Genomic DNA, 15774 nt, shown 5'->3' with positions numbered 1-15774 from the left:
TGCATATTTTGGCTTTGCCCCATGGCTGGGTTGGTTCTCTGTGTCTGTATCCCAGTGAAATTCCTTTGTGTTCATCTCAGATTAAAGATATTTGTTTTTTCCTTTCCTCTTGCAGAATCTGTGTGTACTTTTGCCTGGAGTGGGGTGAGGTGGGGGGAAGTAGTGGAGAGGCAGATGTGAGCATCTATCAGCCTGCACATTTCCAGTCCTATTACGTGAACAAACAGCAGAGGAACAGACTGCCAAGGAGCTTTGTATAACTTTGTAAACGTGCCAGAAACTTAAAACCTCTCATTCCCTCCTCCTCTGTTCACTCCAGACATCAGTGAGCCAGTGAGGAAGAGGAGCGGCTGCTTTTTTGTTCTTTTCTGAAACAGTCTTCTGCACTAGTAGCAAAATCTGAATTAATGCACTTTTCTTTCTTTTTTTCAGCTTCCAGATCTTTCTTGGATTTGAAAAACACTTGGTTTCCCTTCATGATTTTTTCAAAAGGTTTGCTATAGGTTTTTTGTTTTGTGACCATTTAAAAGAAGATGGGTTTCTCTTTCACTGTCATCCTAACACAATTGCAAGTGTGTCTGTACCTAAGCTCTGTATTACAAGTGAACTGCCAGCAACAGCAGCACCAGCACAATCCCCCTCCTCCAGCTGCATGGAGGCAAAGAATTCAATGGACAAACAACGGGCAAGTCTTCAGCCTGCTGAGCCCAGGCTCGGAGTATCAGCCCCCCAGGACCAGACACCAAGCTGCCACGGGCCTCCGGAACCACATCCTTCTGCTCAGCAATAACCGAACCAGTAGCTCCTCCTCAGACTCCGCATCCCCAGGGAGGCTCCAGCCCTCCAGATCAGAAAGCACTGCTGCTGGCTCCCGTCCCCAACCCGGCACCAGCAGGTCAGGATCAAGATTCTGGTTCCAAGCCGGATACAACTCAGGGAATGCACAGGCAACACCTGGAGAAGGCCAAAGGAATCGGGGCACAACTGCATCTGGACAATCCCGGACATCTGCTTCAACCAATACAACAGCTACATCCCGGGGAGTTAATGGAACTGGAGGCAGCAGCCTTCCTCTGAGCAACCTAAGACCAAGAGAAGATCAAATGGTAGGGGATGATCCCTATAACCCTTACAAATACTCCGATGATAACCCATATTATAACTACTATGATACCTATGAAAGACCCCGGTCAAGGCAGAGACCCGGCTATGGCACTCGCTACTATCAAAACGGTATGTGAATTTGGGGGTTTCATTCAGTATAAGGAAAGATGCCAAATTCCAAGAAACTGTGCAGTTTTTGCCAAATATGCATTAAGTCAGGGTTTCCCAAACCTGTTGCGGTGACCCCACAGCAGTTGAATTTTCAGGCTATGCAGAATGCATATGGATGAAATACATCTGAATACCTTGTCAACTAACTATATGCAAATTTTAGATAAATCTGTATACACTGGAGACTCAATAGATGTATATCCATTGAGAATATTCTGAAAACCTGAGTGGCTTTGGGTTTACCAGGACAGGCTTGGGGAACTCTGCACAAAATATAGTTCTTGCAGGGCTTGGATATTGTATTCAGACACATATGATACAAAAGATTGTTTCAAAAGTTAATTAGCACGTACTAGTAATGCATAGTAACAATTCTATGTGACTTTGTTTCCAAGAAATGAATTGATTTTGCTGATGCTGCTGTTGCAGAATTTTAAAATGTGAGTTTAAAGATTTTTGGATTCTTACATTCTTGTCCGTCAACTGAACACAGAGAAAAGAACTAATTGAAGGCAGGAGAGAAATGATAACTAATGCAAAATACATGACACTTGGGTGTCTTTTCCATGGACACAGTCACGCAGTCACACGATAACGATCAACGCCTGTTCCCTTGCAAAACCTATTGAAAATGACCTCAGAAAGAATATGTAAAACATATTCAGTAACTGATTGCCTATTTTCCTATACACCTTGGTGTATAGGAAAATAGGCAATCAGTTACTGAAATGGCAATATTATGTAATATCCATGATAAGGGTATTATTTCATAGTCAGTACATGGCTTTCTATGTACCCTTTTCCTTTATTAGCAGTTGCTTTTCAGTGTCAGTGTTTTATTATAACTTTTCCTGAAGAGAATTAACCTGGAGCAGTTCTTTGTCTAACTTTGTGTTCAGTTAGCTAGTAACAAAAAACAGAAGTCAATATTCAACAAGTTTGTCTACCTAATTTTAGGTGGACAAATCTTCATGGTTAAAATGTACCGCCTTTCTGACTCTTTATTTATTTAGGGGCCCTTTTACTAAGCTGCGTAAGGCTGTTGTGCGCCCAACGTGCGCCAAAATGGAGTTACCGCCTGGCTACCAAGTGGCACTTGCGGTAATTTCATTTTTGGTGTGCGTCCGATACGCGCAGCTGAAAATAATTTTTATTTTCTTCCGTGCGTAACAGGCACGCGCCAAGTGGCATCTGGCGCACATAGGTCTTTACCACCCAGTTACCGCGTGAGACTTTACCGCTAGGTCAATAGCTGGTGGCAAGGTCACAGGCCCAAAATGGGCACGCAGCAGTTTTGATTTTGCCGCACGTCCATTTCGGCAAAAATTTTAAAAAGGCATTTTTTTACAGGTGTGCTGAAAAATGATTCTGCGCGCGCCCCAAACCCATGCCTACACTACCGCAAGCCATTTTTCAGAGCACCTTAGTAAAAGAACATCTTATTTATTTATTAATTAGGTTTTTTTTTTCTGCCTTAATGAAAGAATTCACTTAAGGCAGTGTACAGTAAGAATAAATCAAACATAAGCAATATAAATTTATGTGGGCAAGTTATAATGTGCACAAAGCTTACCCAGCTGGTGGTAGGGGAGCTCCCAGGGTGAAGTTTGCTCAATGCCAATATTCAACGTTAGCTGGGTAACTGACAGGATAGAGTGATCCTGCAGTTTACTGGAAGTGTGTATTCATTCAGTCAAATGCACTAACCTAGAAATTTGGCTTCAATGAAACTACAGTTAACCTGCCAAGTCCTGTTGGGGAGGGGCAATTTTCAAAGAGCCTGTCCTGCTGTTTAGAATTATTGCCCAGATGTTGTGGCTAATTTCAAAAATAAACTACCCAGATAATTTTTCTTTGAATGTTACCTATCATAAATCTTGTTTTAAAACCGTTCATGGACTCTGCCCTTGCTGCTACTTGTGTAGGTAGGGGTAAAGAGGGTAAAAACATACATAGTTTTGAAAATGTCAAAGTATACCTTGACATTTTCGAAAGTATACATGCTGTTTTCTACCCCAAATCTTAACACCCTTCCCACTCCCTGCCCAAGGATTGCCTCTTTTAAACCCATCTAAAAGTACGTATTCTGTAGCAACCAGTGCATTCAGTATTTTTAGCTAAATAAAAGTGGGCAATTGTTATATGGGCCTATTTAGCCAGGAAAATGCCTTTGAAAATTGCCCTTCTATTGAGAGTAGACATAAAGGAGCATATAATAACTGTACTTCTGGTTTATTTTTTTACATTGTAGGCCTCCCAGACTTAGTCCCAGATCCGTATTATATTCAAGCTGCCATATATGTTCAGCATACTTCCATGTATAACCTTCGATGTGCCGCTGAAGAGAACTGCTTAGCAAGGTAAGCCGGAAAGAGTACTTCTCTAGTGTGATTCACAGCTTCAGGGTGTGGGGAGAGGGTCATTTTTGCTTTGCTTTAACTCCTGGATCAATTAGACACTATTCTGGATCATCTGATATTGCAGAAAGGCTATTATGAAATCGGGACAGACATTTTGCTGCTGGCTAGAAGACACCATTTTCACTGCTGGTGTTTTACTAACCTGAACCTCTGAAATTCATTCACTAAGGTGGCTAAATGGATACTTCTGCTCATTGAAGGAAGACTTTCAGTCTTTACACTATCCATTCCTCTCTCTCTCTCTCTCTCTCTCTCTCCATGTTTCCTTCTTCTTCTTTATCAGATTCAGTGTTTCACACCTGAGAATCTTCTAATGAGGACAGCCATTTGCTGGTTCTTGTTGCTGCAAGGATCATAGAACAGGTCTGAGGAAAACGTTTAAAACGTTGCAAATGGGTGCAGTGAGCTAGATGAAAGATTTAATTCAATCTGTCTGCCAGATGTCTGCATATCCACACTGAACTGAAAAAAGTAATAGAAAAGATATGGAATGACATGGCTCTCATCAAATACTAACACCTCAAAGTTTATTGCAGGTTATACAAATGTAACCTCTAATCACAGACTATAAGAACAAACATGCAGAGGGGGGGGGGGGGGATGCAGACTATAAATCATACTCCTTCCCTTATGTGACATGCATAGTTAAATATTACATTATAGAGATAAGTAAGACCTTCTCAAGGTTAATTCAATGTCTTCAGATCTCCTGCTGGAAGTTGAAGGCAGCCTTGGTCCTGCAGGGTTAGGTGTGTTGACCCAGTCTCTATCACTATAGACATATATCATCCAGCTAAACATAATCTGAGTAGCACAGCATAATTATTATTTGTTACATTTGTATCCCACATTTTCCCACCTATTTGCAGGCTCAATGTGGCTTACATGCTACCGTAAAGGCGATTGCCAATATCGGTATGAACAAATACAGAGTGATGTTGTGGCAGAGTAGAGTTCATGTGTGACAGACACATTGGGTAATCGTAAGGAGGAAGAGTTAAGTTATGTCCTGCACGAGCTTTGGTTACGTTATGTTGCAGAGTTAAGACATTTAAGTTGGATCGTTAGGGTATGCCTTTTTGAACAGGTTAGTTTTTAGTAGTTTCCGGACGTTTAGGTGGTCATATGTTGCTTTCACGGTGTTTGGTAGTGCGTTCCATAGTTGTGTGCTTATATAATGCTCTTGTATGTGACCTAAAGTGCAGAGCTCTTGAATCCATTAAAAGCCCATACTGACCCCAACTATCTGCCTCTCTTCCCAAGCTTGTGACAGAAAGTGGGACATAGATGGGGAGTGCATGCGTAAAGGACAAGTCATTTCTCAGTAGAAGAAGTGAATGAATTTGAAAATGCCCAGCTTCTTGAGGAGAGCACTGTCATGCCACTGCATGGGAAGATATTTGGAGTCTCTCCTTCAGCTCATTTGGATCCATAGTGGTCCCAACTTAAAAATTAGTGATCACTGGCCTGAGAGGAGTGGACAGTGTGATCATGGCTGGCTTTAGAGGTGTACAGCCTGTACCTTTGCTTAGGACACTGCTGCTTTAGTGACATCTCTATGGTTTGGATGGAATGAGTGCCACTAGCTGAAATATTTGGCTATAGAGTGCACTGCTGTGTCTCAGAAAGGACATCACCATCAGTGGTGCTCCTGGTCTCCCCTCCTCATCCACAGAGGTTACCATTTCCTGTCTCTGCACAGGGCACAAGTCAGCCCTGTGTGTGGTGACATATCCTACCCATCTGTATGTCTATGTGAGGGTTATGACCATTTTTGTTTATCTCAGGCCTTAGAGAGAAGGTAGCTTTATTCTGTGCATTGTAAAGTGTACTTCTCTAGTAATTCCTACCTAAAAACTAGGTGAGACACAATTTTATGTTTTGTGTACCGATGTACCTACTCACTCTATAATCCCAGTAAACTCAGTACATGAAAGAGAAGAGATTTGTTAATGGGCCTAAACCTCTTTGCTACTGAGCTGAGTATGTTCTTACCCAGGTGAGCACTTTACGAATTCTGTTACTACCTCCACTCGGCCCACTTTCCCAAGCTTGGACAGGTGTAGTGGAAAATAAAGTCTTGCAACTGTGGGAAGCATTGATACTTTTCTTGTGAAAGAAATGGCCCTCCATGATGCACAGTGCAATATCCATAACACCAATTTTCTTTTCCTCAGACTTGTGACATTTCCCTAAATCCAGTATAAAAAGCTTGGTTATGTCCTTTTTTACAAACAGAATTAATGAGCAATTTCTCTTTATTATTTTTATAGGACTTGGCCATGTAAATGCTTTGGGCTATATTTAAAAGAGCTTGAGTGTGGGGCAGAAGTAGTGAAGGCAGCCATTTTTAATTTGCCTCCTGTCTTAATTTGACATTATAATGGGAGTGAGTCCATTTTGCTTTCTTGGATCAAATCCAGATGTTGATGATGTCAGAAAGGTATCTCAGTATATAGGGGGAGAGAGATGCAGGACAAAGGAGAGGGGGAGTTTTGGAAGGCCAACACTAAATGACAGATCCAGATATGCCCCTAATTTCAAGATATCAGAGAGAGGCATTTCCAAAAACTGTCATATTCCAGCTAATATGAAATTTAAAAAAAAAATACTTTTTTTCTTCTTTTATTGTTTAAATAATCTTTCTTTACATTCACTTTGGTCCAGTGTCTCTTTTCTTTTTTTTTCCTGCTTCTTCTGTCTTTGCAGGGTCTCCCGTCAACCTGACATTTCTTCTCTCCCCATGTCTACCATCTCTCTCACCCCTATTTGTCCTGTCCAGCATTTCCCTTCGGTGTTTCTGTCTCTATCCTACCCCCAAGTTCATCATCTCTGCCCTTTCCCGATATCTGCCCTCCTGATGTCCCCATTTCCCCCTTTTCCAACATTGCCCCCTGTGTCCCAATATCGCAGGTCTTTTCCAGCATTACCCTACCCCTGTGTTCCCATCTCTCCTCTTTTCCAGCATTACCTCCTCCCCTGTGCCCCCTTTCCAGCATTGTGCCTGTATCCCTATCTCCTCCCCCTTCCAGTAGTCTCTCTCTGTCCCTATCTCCCCCGTACCAGCACTCTCTGTCCCTGCCCTCTCCCTGTTCACCATTGATCTCTGCATTCCTGTCCCAACCTGCCCTGGATTTCTTTTCTATATCTTTCTCTCTCCCCATGTTCATCTTCTCCCTTCTTTCTTTCCACACTCCTTACTCCACCTCAGAGCCACATATCTCCCTGGCCTGTTCCCACAGTTCGACACCTCTCCCTGTTTCTCTCCCTGTTTCTTTCCCTCCTCCAGTCTAGTCTTTTACTTCACACCCCCTCCCCCCACCAGCATAAATCCTGCATCTTTCCCTCTCCCTTCCGCCCACACCCACGCTCTCTCGTAGTACTTCTCCGGCACCGACCATTAACACAGTCAGTTTTCTGCCTGGTGTGGGCTTCTCCTCAGATGCATCCCACCTATGTGAACAGAAAGTTACAGGAGAGTAGACTGGACATGCCTGAGGAGAGGCTCTGATTCCAGCAGAAGGCTGTGCTAATCGCCGGTGCTGGACAAGTACTACAGAGGATCCCTCAATTTATCAATGGCCTACGGGGTGGCTGGCAGTGTCTCCTATATGCAGGGGCCCAGCAGCTGCCCCTTTTGCCCATTGGTAAAAGCATCCTTGCTTAGCGGGCGTGAAAACATTAACCACAAAGCGCTTTAAAGCATTCTTTTTCAGTAAGTAACCCTTTTAGTGCATACTAAGAGAGTGTTATTTATATTTTTGTATTTATATTTTCAAGGGGGCATGTCAGGGACAGAGAATGGGTGTGGACACACTATATTTTGACGACATTTGTGTGCGCTAAGTGGTTAGCACATCATAATGGAGGATCCCTTACCACTTTCTAAACAGGAGGCTTTAAATGCTCCTATACAATTTTTTTTCAGATTACATCTGCTAATGCGAACATTAGCACACAAAAATGCCCTATTTCTTCGGTGTGCAAAAAATGGGCTTAGCATGTAGCAAAGTCCCAAGTTTGCATGTGCTATGTTCATTTACTAGGGCACTTTAGTAGACATACCCCAATATATTAGTGCAAGAACATGAATCCAGTAGCAATGCTGCTCTTGAGTATATGTGGTTTTCACACCCCTAGGAAAGATCTTGCAAACAGAAGAGGAGACAAGTTTGTTCAACTCTCAGTCAATCAAGAAGTAGACAGTTACACTTCTAGCAATACCCAGTGGTATTTGGCATCTTGGATTAAAAAAAAAATTCCAACAGCTTTCAAAGAATAAACTTTGACAAGAAAACAAAAATAATTACACAAGCAATAAAGAAAATAAGTCAAATTTCCAAAAACAGTCCACAGGGCCCAAGAATTCACAATGCTTGTGTTCCAGCAGGCTTTTAGTATATAACAGCTTTGCTAGTGAAGTTTATCAATGGGATTTGATAACTATGATGGAGTTATTTGTGGCTGTTCGTCATATTGGGGCCCTTTTACTAAGGTACAGTAGGCCTAACGTGGGCCTACCACACGCTAAAAGGGCACTACCATGGGACAAGCTGAGGCACCCTGTGGTAGTTTCTCGCTCAGCGCACGCTAATACCGCACTGCAAAATATTTTTTATTTTCCAGTGCAGTAGGCATGCCCGTAGGTGGAGAGTGGGCATGCTAGCTCTAAGGGCCAAATTCTATATATAGTGCTTAAAAAATCCACATGGAAAATATTTCCGCCTAAGCGTTTTCTACAAGTGATGCCTAGATTTAGGCACAGTATATAGAATAATCTTAGAAGATATCCTAGCGCCTAAAAGTACGCACATCCATTTACATCAACAAAATGTGGTGTAAATCCTGGCATGTAGATTTAGGCGCAGAAGGCCATATTCTATAACAACACACGTAAATTTTGGAATGCCCATGAAACACCCATTTCCCAGCCCATAACCAAACCCCTTTTTTGCCTGCGCACATTAAAATTTAGCCGCTGTGCGTTACAGAATTGTAACGCAAAGCGCCTAAATTTTAATGTGCGCAGGCAAAAAAGAGGTAGGTTATGTGCGGGGAAATGGGTGTTTCATGGGCATTCCAAAATACGCTTAGGGAGTTGTGTGCATAAATTCTAATTATTGCTAATTAGTGCTCATTATTCCTTGTTAAGTGCTGTTAACACCACTGATTGGCTTAAGTCAAGTCAATTAAGTTACGTGTGTTATAGAATATGCTTGAATTTCAGTGCAGAATGCTAGACATGCTATTTAGAAACTCGTGTAATTAGGTAGTATGGGCACATTACCATGGGCATATTACCATGTGCTACTCAATTAGTTCATGAGTAGCGTGGGAGTCCTCACTACCTCCTAAATTGGTGGTGCTAACTACTACTACTTAACATTTCTAAAGCGCTACTAGGGTTACGCAGCGCTGTACAGTTTAACAAAGAAGGACAGTCCCTGCTCAAAGGAGCTTACAATCTAAAGGACGAAATGTCAAGTGGGGCATTCTAAATTTCCTGAATAGGGGTAAGGGCTCCAGTAGTAATTGTCAGCATTCGTTGTCTAGTTATGGTCCCGGGTCCAGTCCGTAGAGGCAGTGGGTTCCCAAGAATATACCATCCACACGAGTTTATATATAAGGTATATTGTATTTGCATATATAGGCTCACAGCACTTAGTACAGGTAAATATTATAATGCTGTATCGGTGTGTGTGTGTGTGTGTGTGTGTGTAGATGGGAATCCAGGAGAGAAATGTAAGGATAAGGGTGTTCAGAGGAAAAGAGAGAGGGACAGCCTCGGAGTAGGGCTGAAGGAGAAGGGGGGGGGGGGCCAGAGCCAGGTGCTCTGGTGGCTAAAGATGTGGGTGTGCAGAGAAAGGAAAAAGGCAGAGCCATGTGCTCTGACTTATATACCTAACAGGAACAGAGAGGGATCAAATAACTTCTTTTCTTCCCAGCCTTTATCAGCTATTTCCTTTGCACACTCCAGTTTAATTTCCTGATGTAAGGAAGGTGAGTACTTTCACAGGTTTTAATCTTTGAAGTCCCATAGTTTTGGAGCCTATCTGTCTGGCTTTCATTGTTCTCAGAGAGCCCTGGTCCCAGATGCCCAGAGAGGACAGAGGTATGTTAAGTAGGGGTACTTGAGAACCAAAGGGCTAGCAGGCAGCTGGGCAACATTTGGTCCATCTGCCATCCTCAGGGATTCCTGAGGTGGGGGGGGGGGGGGGTTATCAGAAGCTGGTTTCATATTAATCTAAGTATGTCCAGCAATCCTGACGACATCACCACTTCTTTTTTTTTTGTGCATGGAGGCAAGATGGAAGCAAACCTGGATACCTGAACTGTCACTGTAGTGACGACTGTTCATGTTCCCATACCTCCAGTTATATTGCTCCTGCTATTTCTAGCAGGTCCCCTGTCCTGCTCATTCATATCTCCACAGTAGTGAGATGTTTAAGTCCCATTATGAGTCCAAGCCTTGTGCCTTAGGTTGGGCAGTCATTAGTGGGTGGGCCTAACCCAATATGCCACCTCTTACCTGTCTTGGAGCAGAATGGACAGTGCATAAGGGATGCAGGCATTTTGGAAGTTAATGCCTACCGGTACCAGGGTGTCAGGTATAAAAAGCCCAAATTAACCTGCCAGACTAGAGTGGTTTCAAGGTAGATGATGGGACTGTTAAAAAAAAAATAGCCCAATTAACATGCCAGATTAAAATGTAAATGCTGGGAAGAAAGTAGTGTGTATATTTCTGTGTATAGCTACCTTACAGGGGTGAGGGTATTTTATAGGTTAAACTTTGCAAAGAGTTGTACATGTGTCTAAGTTTACAGCACATGAAGATCATAACAATGCATAGCAATACTTGTACACCAGTTAAAATAATGATAGGGTGAATTAAAACATTAAAGACATGATCAGCTGTAGGTGAATATCCAAAGAATATTTCCCATGCTGAAACATGGGAGTCTTGAGGCAAATTTTGAACAGTTTGTCTAATTTGCCCATTCTCATAGGTGATGGTATGATTCACTTCTGTGGAGGTTGTTTTCAGATGGTCCATATAGGCATGGAGTTCAGTAAAGTTCAGTAGTTTGTGTAAAGTCTCTTCTCCCATGCCCAGAGGGAGTGGATGTACAGCGTATGGAATAAAATTTGGAATGTCAAGAGAGTCATTGGTAATCAGAGGTGCAGAATATGTTGTCTCAATAATGGTGATGGGAACCAGCGGTGTATGGCTGCACCAAGTATTGTTCTGTACATAGTTCGAACTGTACAGCAAAGTGTTCTTAGGGAGGCGGATGTCATGTAATTGGGGAGCAATGGAAAAAGAAATATTTTGAGGAAAGGGCAGATTAAAACAAAAGTGTCCAGCTCCAAGGTAGTACATCCTATGTGAGACAGTAGGCGAATACAAAAGTTTGGCAGTCAGAGTACAGGAGAATGAATTGTTGCAGCAGGAGCTGTCATGCTGTTTAAACTGATGAGGTTCACACTGGAAATGAAAGGGCGTTCGCTGGCACAGGCTAGGGTCCATTGGTCTGAATGATGTCCACTTATTGTCCAGGGGCTGCACCCATGCGAGATTGGTCCAAAGGATACATTATCACATTATTAACTTGCACACCAATATTAACAATAGGGTAAATAACTGTATGTTGTCCTGACCATGGAATCAAAGTACAGATAGAGCATCCTTGTTGTGAACAGATTGGAACACTAACCGTCCACCAGTCAAGGTGAGCTATAGCAAATTCCGGTAATTTGGTGCTAGCCATCTGAACAAGAGATGGTGGCCAGTGGCCTAACTTAGACGTGATCTGAATTTCCTTTAAGATAGTAATAAGCTCGATCTGTATTTGATCACAGGCCATAGTCCATGAAATATTCTTTCCCAACCTGTATTCTTCATGTGCTAAAGTCACAATTTTCTGTTCTATAATGGGTAATATAAGAGCAAAGGTATCTACAATTACATTAGATAGTTTAGCTGAAGCCTCATTAATAATATGTTGTGAGGTAAACCCTTCAGAAGCATGTTGAGCTGTGGATCCCATCTTATTCCGGAGCACCTCTATATCAATTGAATTAAGGGCTCCCAGTGCAGTTCCTGTGCCCCCTAAAATGGTGTCCAATAATTACCACTTGTATCTAGAGGGATTGGCTGGGGGTGTGACTGACTGCATATCCAACCACATATTAAGCATATATATGTGGTTGGCAACAAATTGAGAGCAGTTTGGATATTTGGTAGTGACTAGAAATACTTTAGGAAACAGACGCCAAGTAAGAAAGTGGTATTCTACATCATATAAAACATCATGGGGTGCATCGTATTTAATCTGCAATGGTTTCCGCTCCTGGAACAAATTAATATCTGAGTGGTATAGAATAGGAGGAGCTGAAGTGGTAGGGGAGCTAGGAGGAGGGGTGGTAGGTAAGCAAGGTACATCAAAAAAGAAAGAAGTCTCAGTAATGTGCCGCTGATTACTTTAAATCCACGTGTAAGTGATCTGCCAAGTACCTTTATCCTGACAGGAAATATTGTACAGAATCAAGGCAGGAGATGCAAACTTGTGCTTTGTCCAGGTCCCTGGTTAACTGAGTGCACTGAGTGGTCAGTGCTGAATTTTCCTGTTTCAGACTAATGAGCCCCCTACACAGGCCTTGTATAAAATGACATTTCCTTTTATTTGCTTTCTTTTTGAACTCTTGGTAATGGTGTACCATTTGTTTTTGGATGTTATACCAGGAATCCTCTGGGAATTCCCCGTCATATGGGCCTTCCTTCTTATTACAATACAATTACCTTTAGTTCTTTAAGATCAAAAGCATCCATGTTTGAGGCTGCCGAAAATACTTTTTATTGGTACCGGGGCCTGGCTAGTTTCTTTATAGATATATGTATATGGACCTAGCTCTGTGTGCCTCTTGGAGTTGGAAGAAGAGGGACTGGAGAGACAGTTCAGAATGAATATAGATTAAGCAAGGCAGGTGTTAAAAGATTAGCTATGCCAGCTGTCAGTTCCTGACAGGCTGAGCTGACTTTCACCAGGACTGGCAGGATAGAGAAATAGTGTATAGTGACAGAAAATTAAGTGGTTACCAAAGAAAGATATGTAGTGAATTAAATGTGGAACTGTTACACTTCGTGTTCCTTCCAATACAAAGTTGAAAGATCCATCCGTCTTTTCTGAGCAGCCCAAACACAGCATTAAATTAATTCAACTTTCAATCCACCCTAACAAGCCTAGACGCATATATCAAAACATGCAAAAAGTGAAGAAAAAAAAATGTCCTTACTTACCCAGCTGGAGATCCTCCTGTGGAACCGAGACGGAGCCCCCAAAATGTCAGCATTCGTTGTCAAGTCATGGTCCCGGGTCCAGTCTGTAGATGACCTCCCCTTACTCCCCCAGTGGTCACCAACCCCCTCCCACCCAAAAAAAACATTTTATGCCAGCCTCAAATGTCATACCCAGCTCCATGACAGCAGTATGCAGGTCCCTGGAGCAGTTTTTAGTGGGTGCAGTGCACTTCAGGCAGGTGGACCCAGGCCCATTCCACCCCCTACCTCTTACACTTGTGGTGGTAAATGTTGAGCCCTCCAAACACCCTCCAAACCCACTGTACCCACATGTAGGTGCCCCCTTCACCCATAAGGGCTATGGTAGTGGTGCACAGTTGTGGGGAGTGGGTTTTGGGGGGGGGGGGGTTCAGCACCGAAGGGAAGGGAGCTACAGTGGTGGAAATAAGTATTTGATCCCTTGCTGATTTTGTAAGTTTGCCCACTGACAAAGACATGAGCAGCCCATAATTGAAGGGTAGGTTATTGGTAACAGTGAGAGATAGCACATCACAAATTAAATCCGGAAAATCACATTGTGGAAAGTATATGAATTTATTTGCATTCTGCAGAGGGAAATAAGTATTTAATCCCTCTGGCAAACAAGACCTAATACTTGGTGGCAAAACCCTTGTTGGCAAGCACAGCGGTCAGACGTCTTCTGTAGTTGATGATGAGGTTTGCACACATGTCAGGAGGAATTTTGGTCCACTCCTCTTTGCAGATCATCTCTAAATCATTAAGAGTTCTGGGCTGTCGCTTGGCAACTCGCAGCTTCAGCTCCCTCCATAAGTTTTCAATGGGATTAAGGTCTGGTGACTGGCTAGGCCACTCCATGACCCTAATGTGCTTCTTCCTGTGCCACTCCTTTGTTGCCTTGGCTGTATGTTTTGGGTCATTGTCGTGCTGGAAGACCCAGCCACGACCCATTTTTAAGGCCCTGGCGGAGGGAAGGAGGTTGTCACTCAGAATTGTACGGTACATGGCCCCATCCATTCTCCCATTGATGCGGTGAAGTAGTCCTGTGCCCTTAGCAGAGAAACACCCCCAAAACATAACATTTCCACCTCTATGCTTGACAGTGGGGACGGTGTTCTTTGGGTCATAGGCAGCATTTCTCTTCCTCCAAACACGGCGAGTTGAGTTCATGCCAAAGAGCTCAATTTTTGTCTCATCTGACCACAGCACCTTCTCCCAATCACTCTCGGCATCATCCAGGTGTTCACTGGCAAACTTCAGACGGGCTGTCACATGTGCCTTCCGGAGCAGGGGGACCTTGCCGGCACTGCAGGATTGCAATCCGTTATGTCGTAATGTGTTACCAATGGTTTTCGTGGTGACAGTGGTCCCAGCTGCCTTGAGATCATTGACAAGTTCCCCCCTTGTAGTTGTAGGCTGATTTCTAACCTTCCTCATGATCAAGGATACCCCACGAGGTGAGATTTTGCGTGGAGCCCCAGATCTTTGTCGATTGACAGTCATTTTGTACTTCTTCCATTTTCTTACTATGGCACCAACAGTTGTCTCCTTCTCGCCCAGCGTCTTACTGATGGTTTTGTAGCCCATTCCAGCCTTGTGCAGGTGTATGATCTTGTCCCTGACATCCTTAGACAGCTCCTTGCTCTTGGCCATTTTGTAGAGGTTAGAGTCTGACTGATTCACTGAGTCTGTGGACAGGTGTCTTTCATACAGGTGACCATTGCCGACAGCTGTCTGTCATGCAGGTAACGAGTTGATTTGGAGCATCTACCTGGTCTGTAGGGGCCAGATCTCTTACTGGTTGGTGGGGGATCAAATACTTATTTCCCTCTGCAGAATGCAAATAAATTCATATACTTTCCACAATGTGATTTTCCGGATTTAATTTGTGATGTGCTATCTCTCACTGTTACCAATAACCTACCCTTCAATTATGGGCTGCTCATGTCTTTGTCAGTGGGCAAACTTACAAAATCAGCAAGGGATCAAATACTTATTTCCACCACTGTATGGACTTGGGAGCAATTTAGGAAGTCCCCTGCAGTGCCCCTAGGGTGCTCGGTTGGTGTCCTGGCATGTGAGGGGGACCAGTGCACTACGAATGCTGGCTCCTCCCACAACCAAATGCCTTGGATTTGGTTGCTTTTGAGATGGACGTCCTCGGTTTCCATTATCAGCGAAAACCGAGGTCGCCCATCTCTAAGGTCGGCGATCTCAACATTTAGGTCAACCATCTCTATGGTCGACCTATATGTTGAGATTTGTGCAACCCCGGCCGTATTATTGAAACGAAAGATGGACGCCCGTCTTGTTTCGATAATACGGGTTTCCCCACCCCTTCGCAGCACCGTCCTTAGAGATGGGTGCCCTTAGAGATGGTCGTCCCCATTCGATTATGCCCCTCCAAGTCTCATAATATAATCAACTGCAGTAAAATGGCCTTAGCCTGCAGGAAAAACCTATGCAAGGTTCAAAGGCTACTTTTTGCCAGAGCTTCATAAAAGGATCCCTTAATGCATTATCGAATTATTCTAATGTTAGAACAGTGCAGGCTTTCGTGGCACTGTAAAAATCCTAAATTTGTTTATTGAAAACTGAATAAAATATTGGATTTTCTCAAGACTGAGATATAGAGCAGACTGAAAAAATCAAAGAGTATTTCAGTCAATTTAATTTAAAAACTGACGCTCTAGTTTAGTAAACACTGCTAGTGGCTATCCATGCGCTAGTGCAGACACAGCCCATTCATTTTGAATGGCCGTG

The 15774-nt window shown here is 43.2% G+C and overlaps 1 protein-coding gene across 2 annotated transcripts in view; it reads left to right on the top strand.

Annotated features, from left to right (window-relative positions):
* Window positions 1–222: 222 nt before the first annotated feature.
* Window positions 223–15774, top strand: part of LOX (lysyl oxidase) — a 43694-nt gene continuing 28142 nt past the window's right edge. Inside the window, exons 1-2 of one of the 2 annotated variants that reach the window (XM_030193535.1) lie at window positions 223–1233; window positions 3527–3635. In XM_030193535.1, coding sequence (XP_030049395.1) covers window positions 534–1233; window positions 3527–3635 — 809 coding nt within the window. In that variant the 5' untranslated portion in view covers window positions 223–533. The remainder of the gene's footprint in view (window positions 1234–3526; window positions 3636–15774) is intronic. The other variant, XM_030193534.1, reaches the window with a different exon arrangement.

Source organism: Microcaecilia unicolor, chromosome 2 (genome assembly GCF_901765095.1).
Source record: "Microcaecilia unicolor chromosome 2, aMicUni1.1, whole genome shotgun sequence".
Taxonomy (NCBI): Eukaryota; Metazoa; Chordata; class Amphibia; order Gymnophiona; family Siphonopidae; genus Microcaecilia; species Microcaecilia unicolor.
This window is presented reverse-complemented; position numbering and strand designations above follow the sequence as displayed.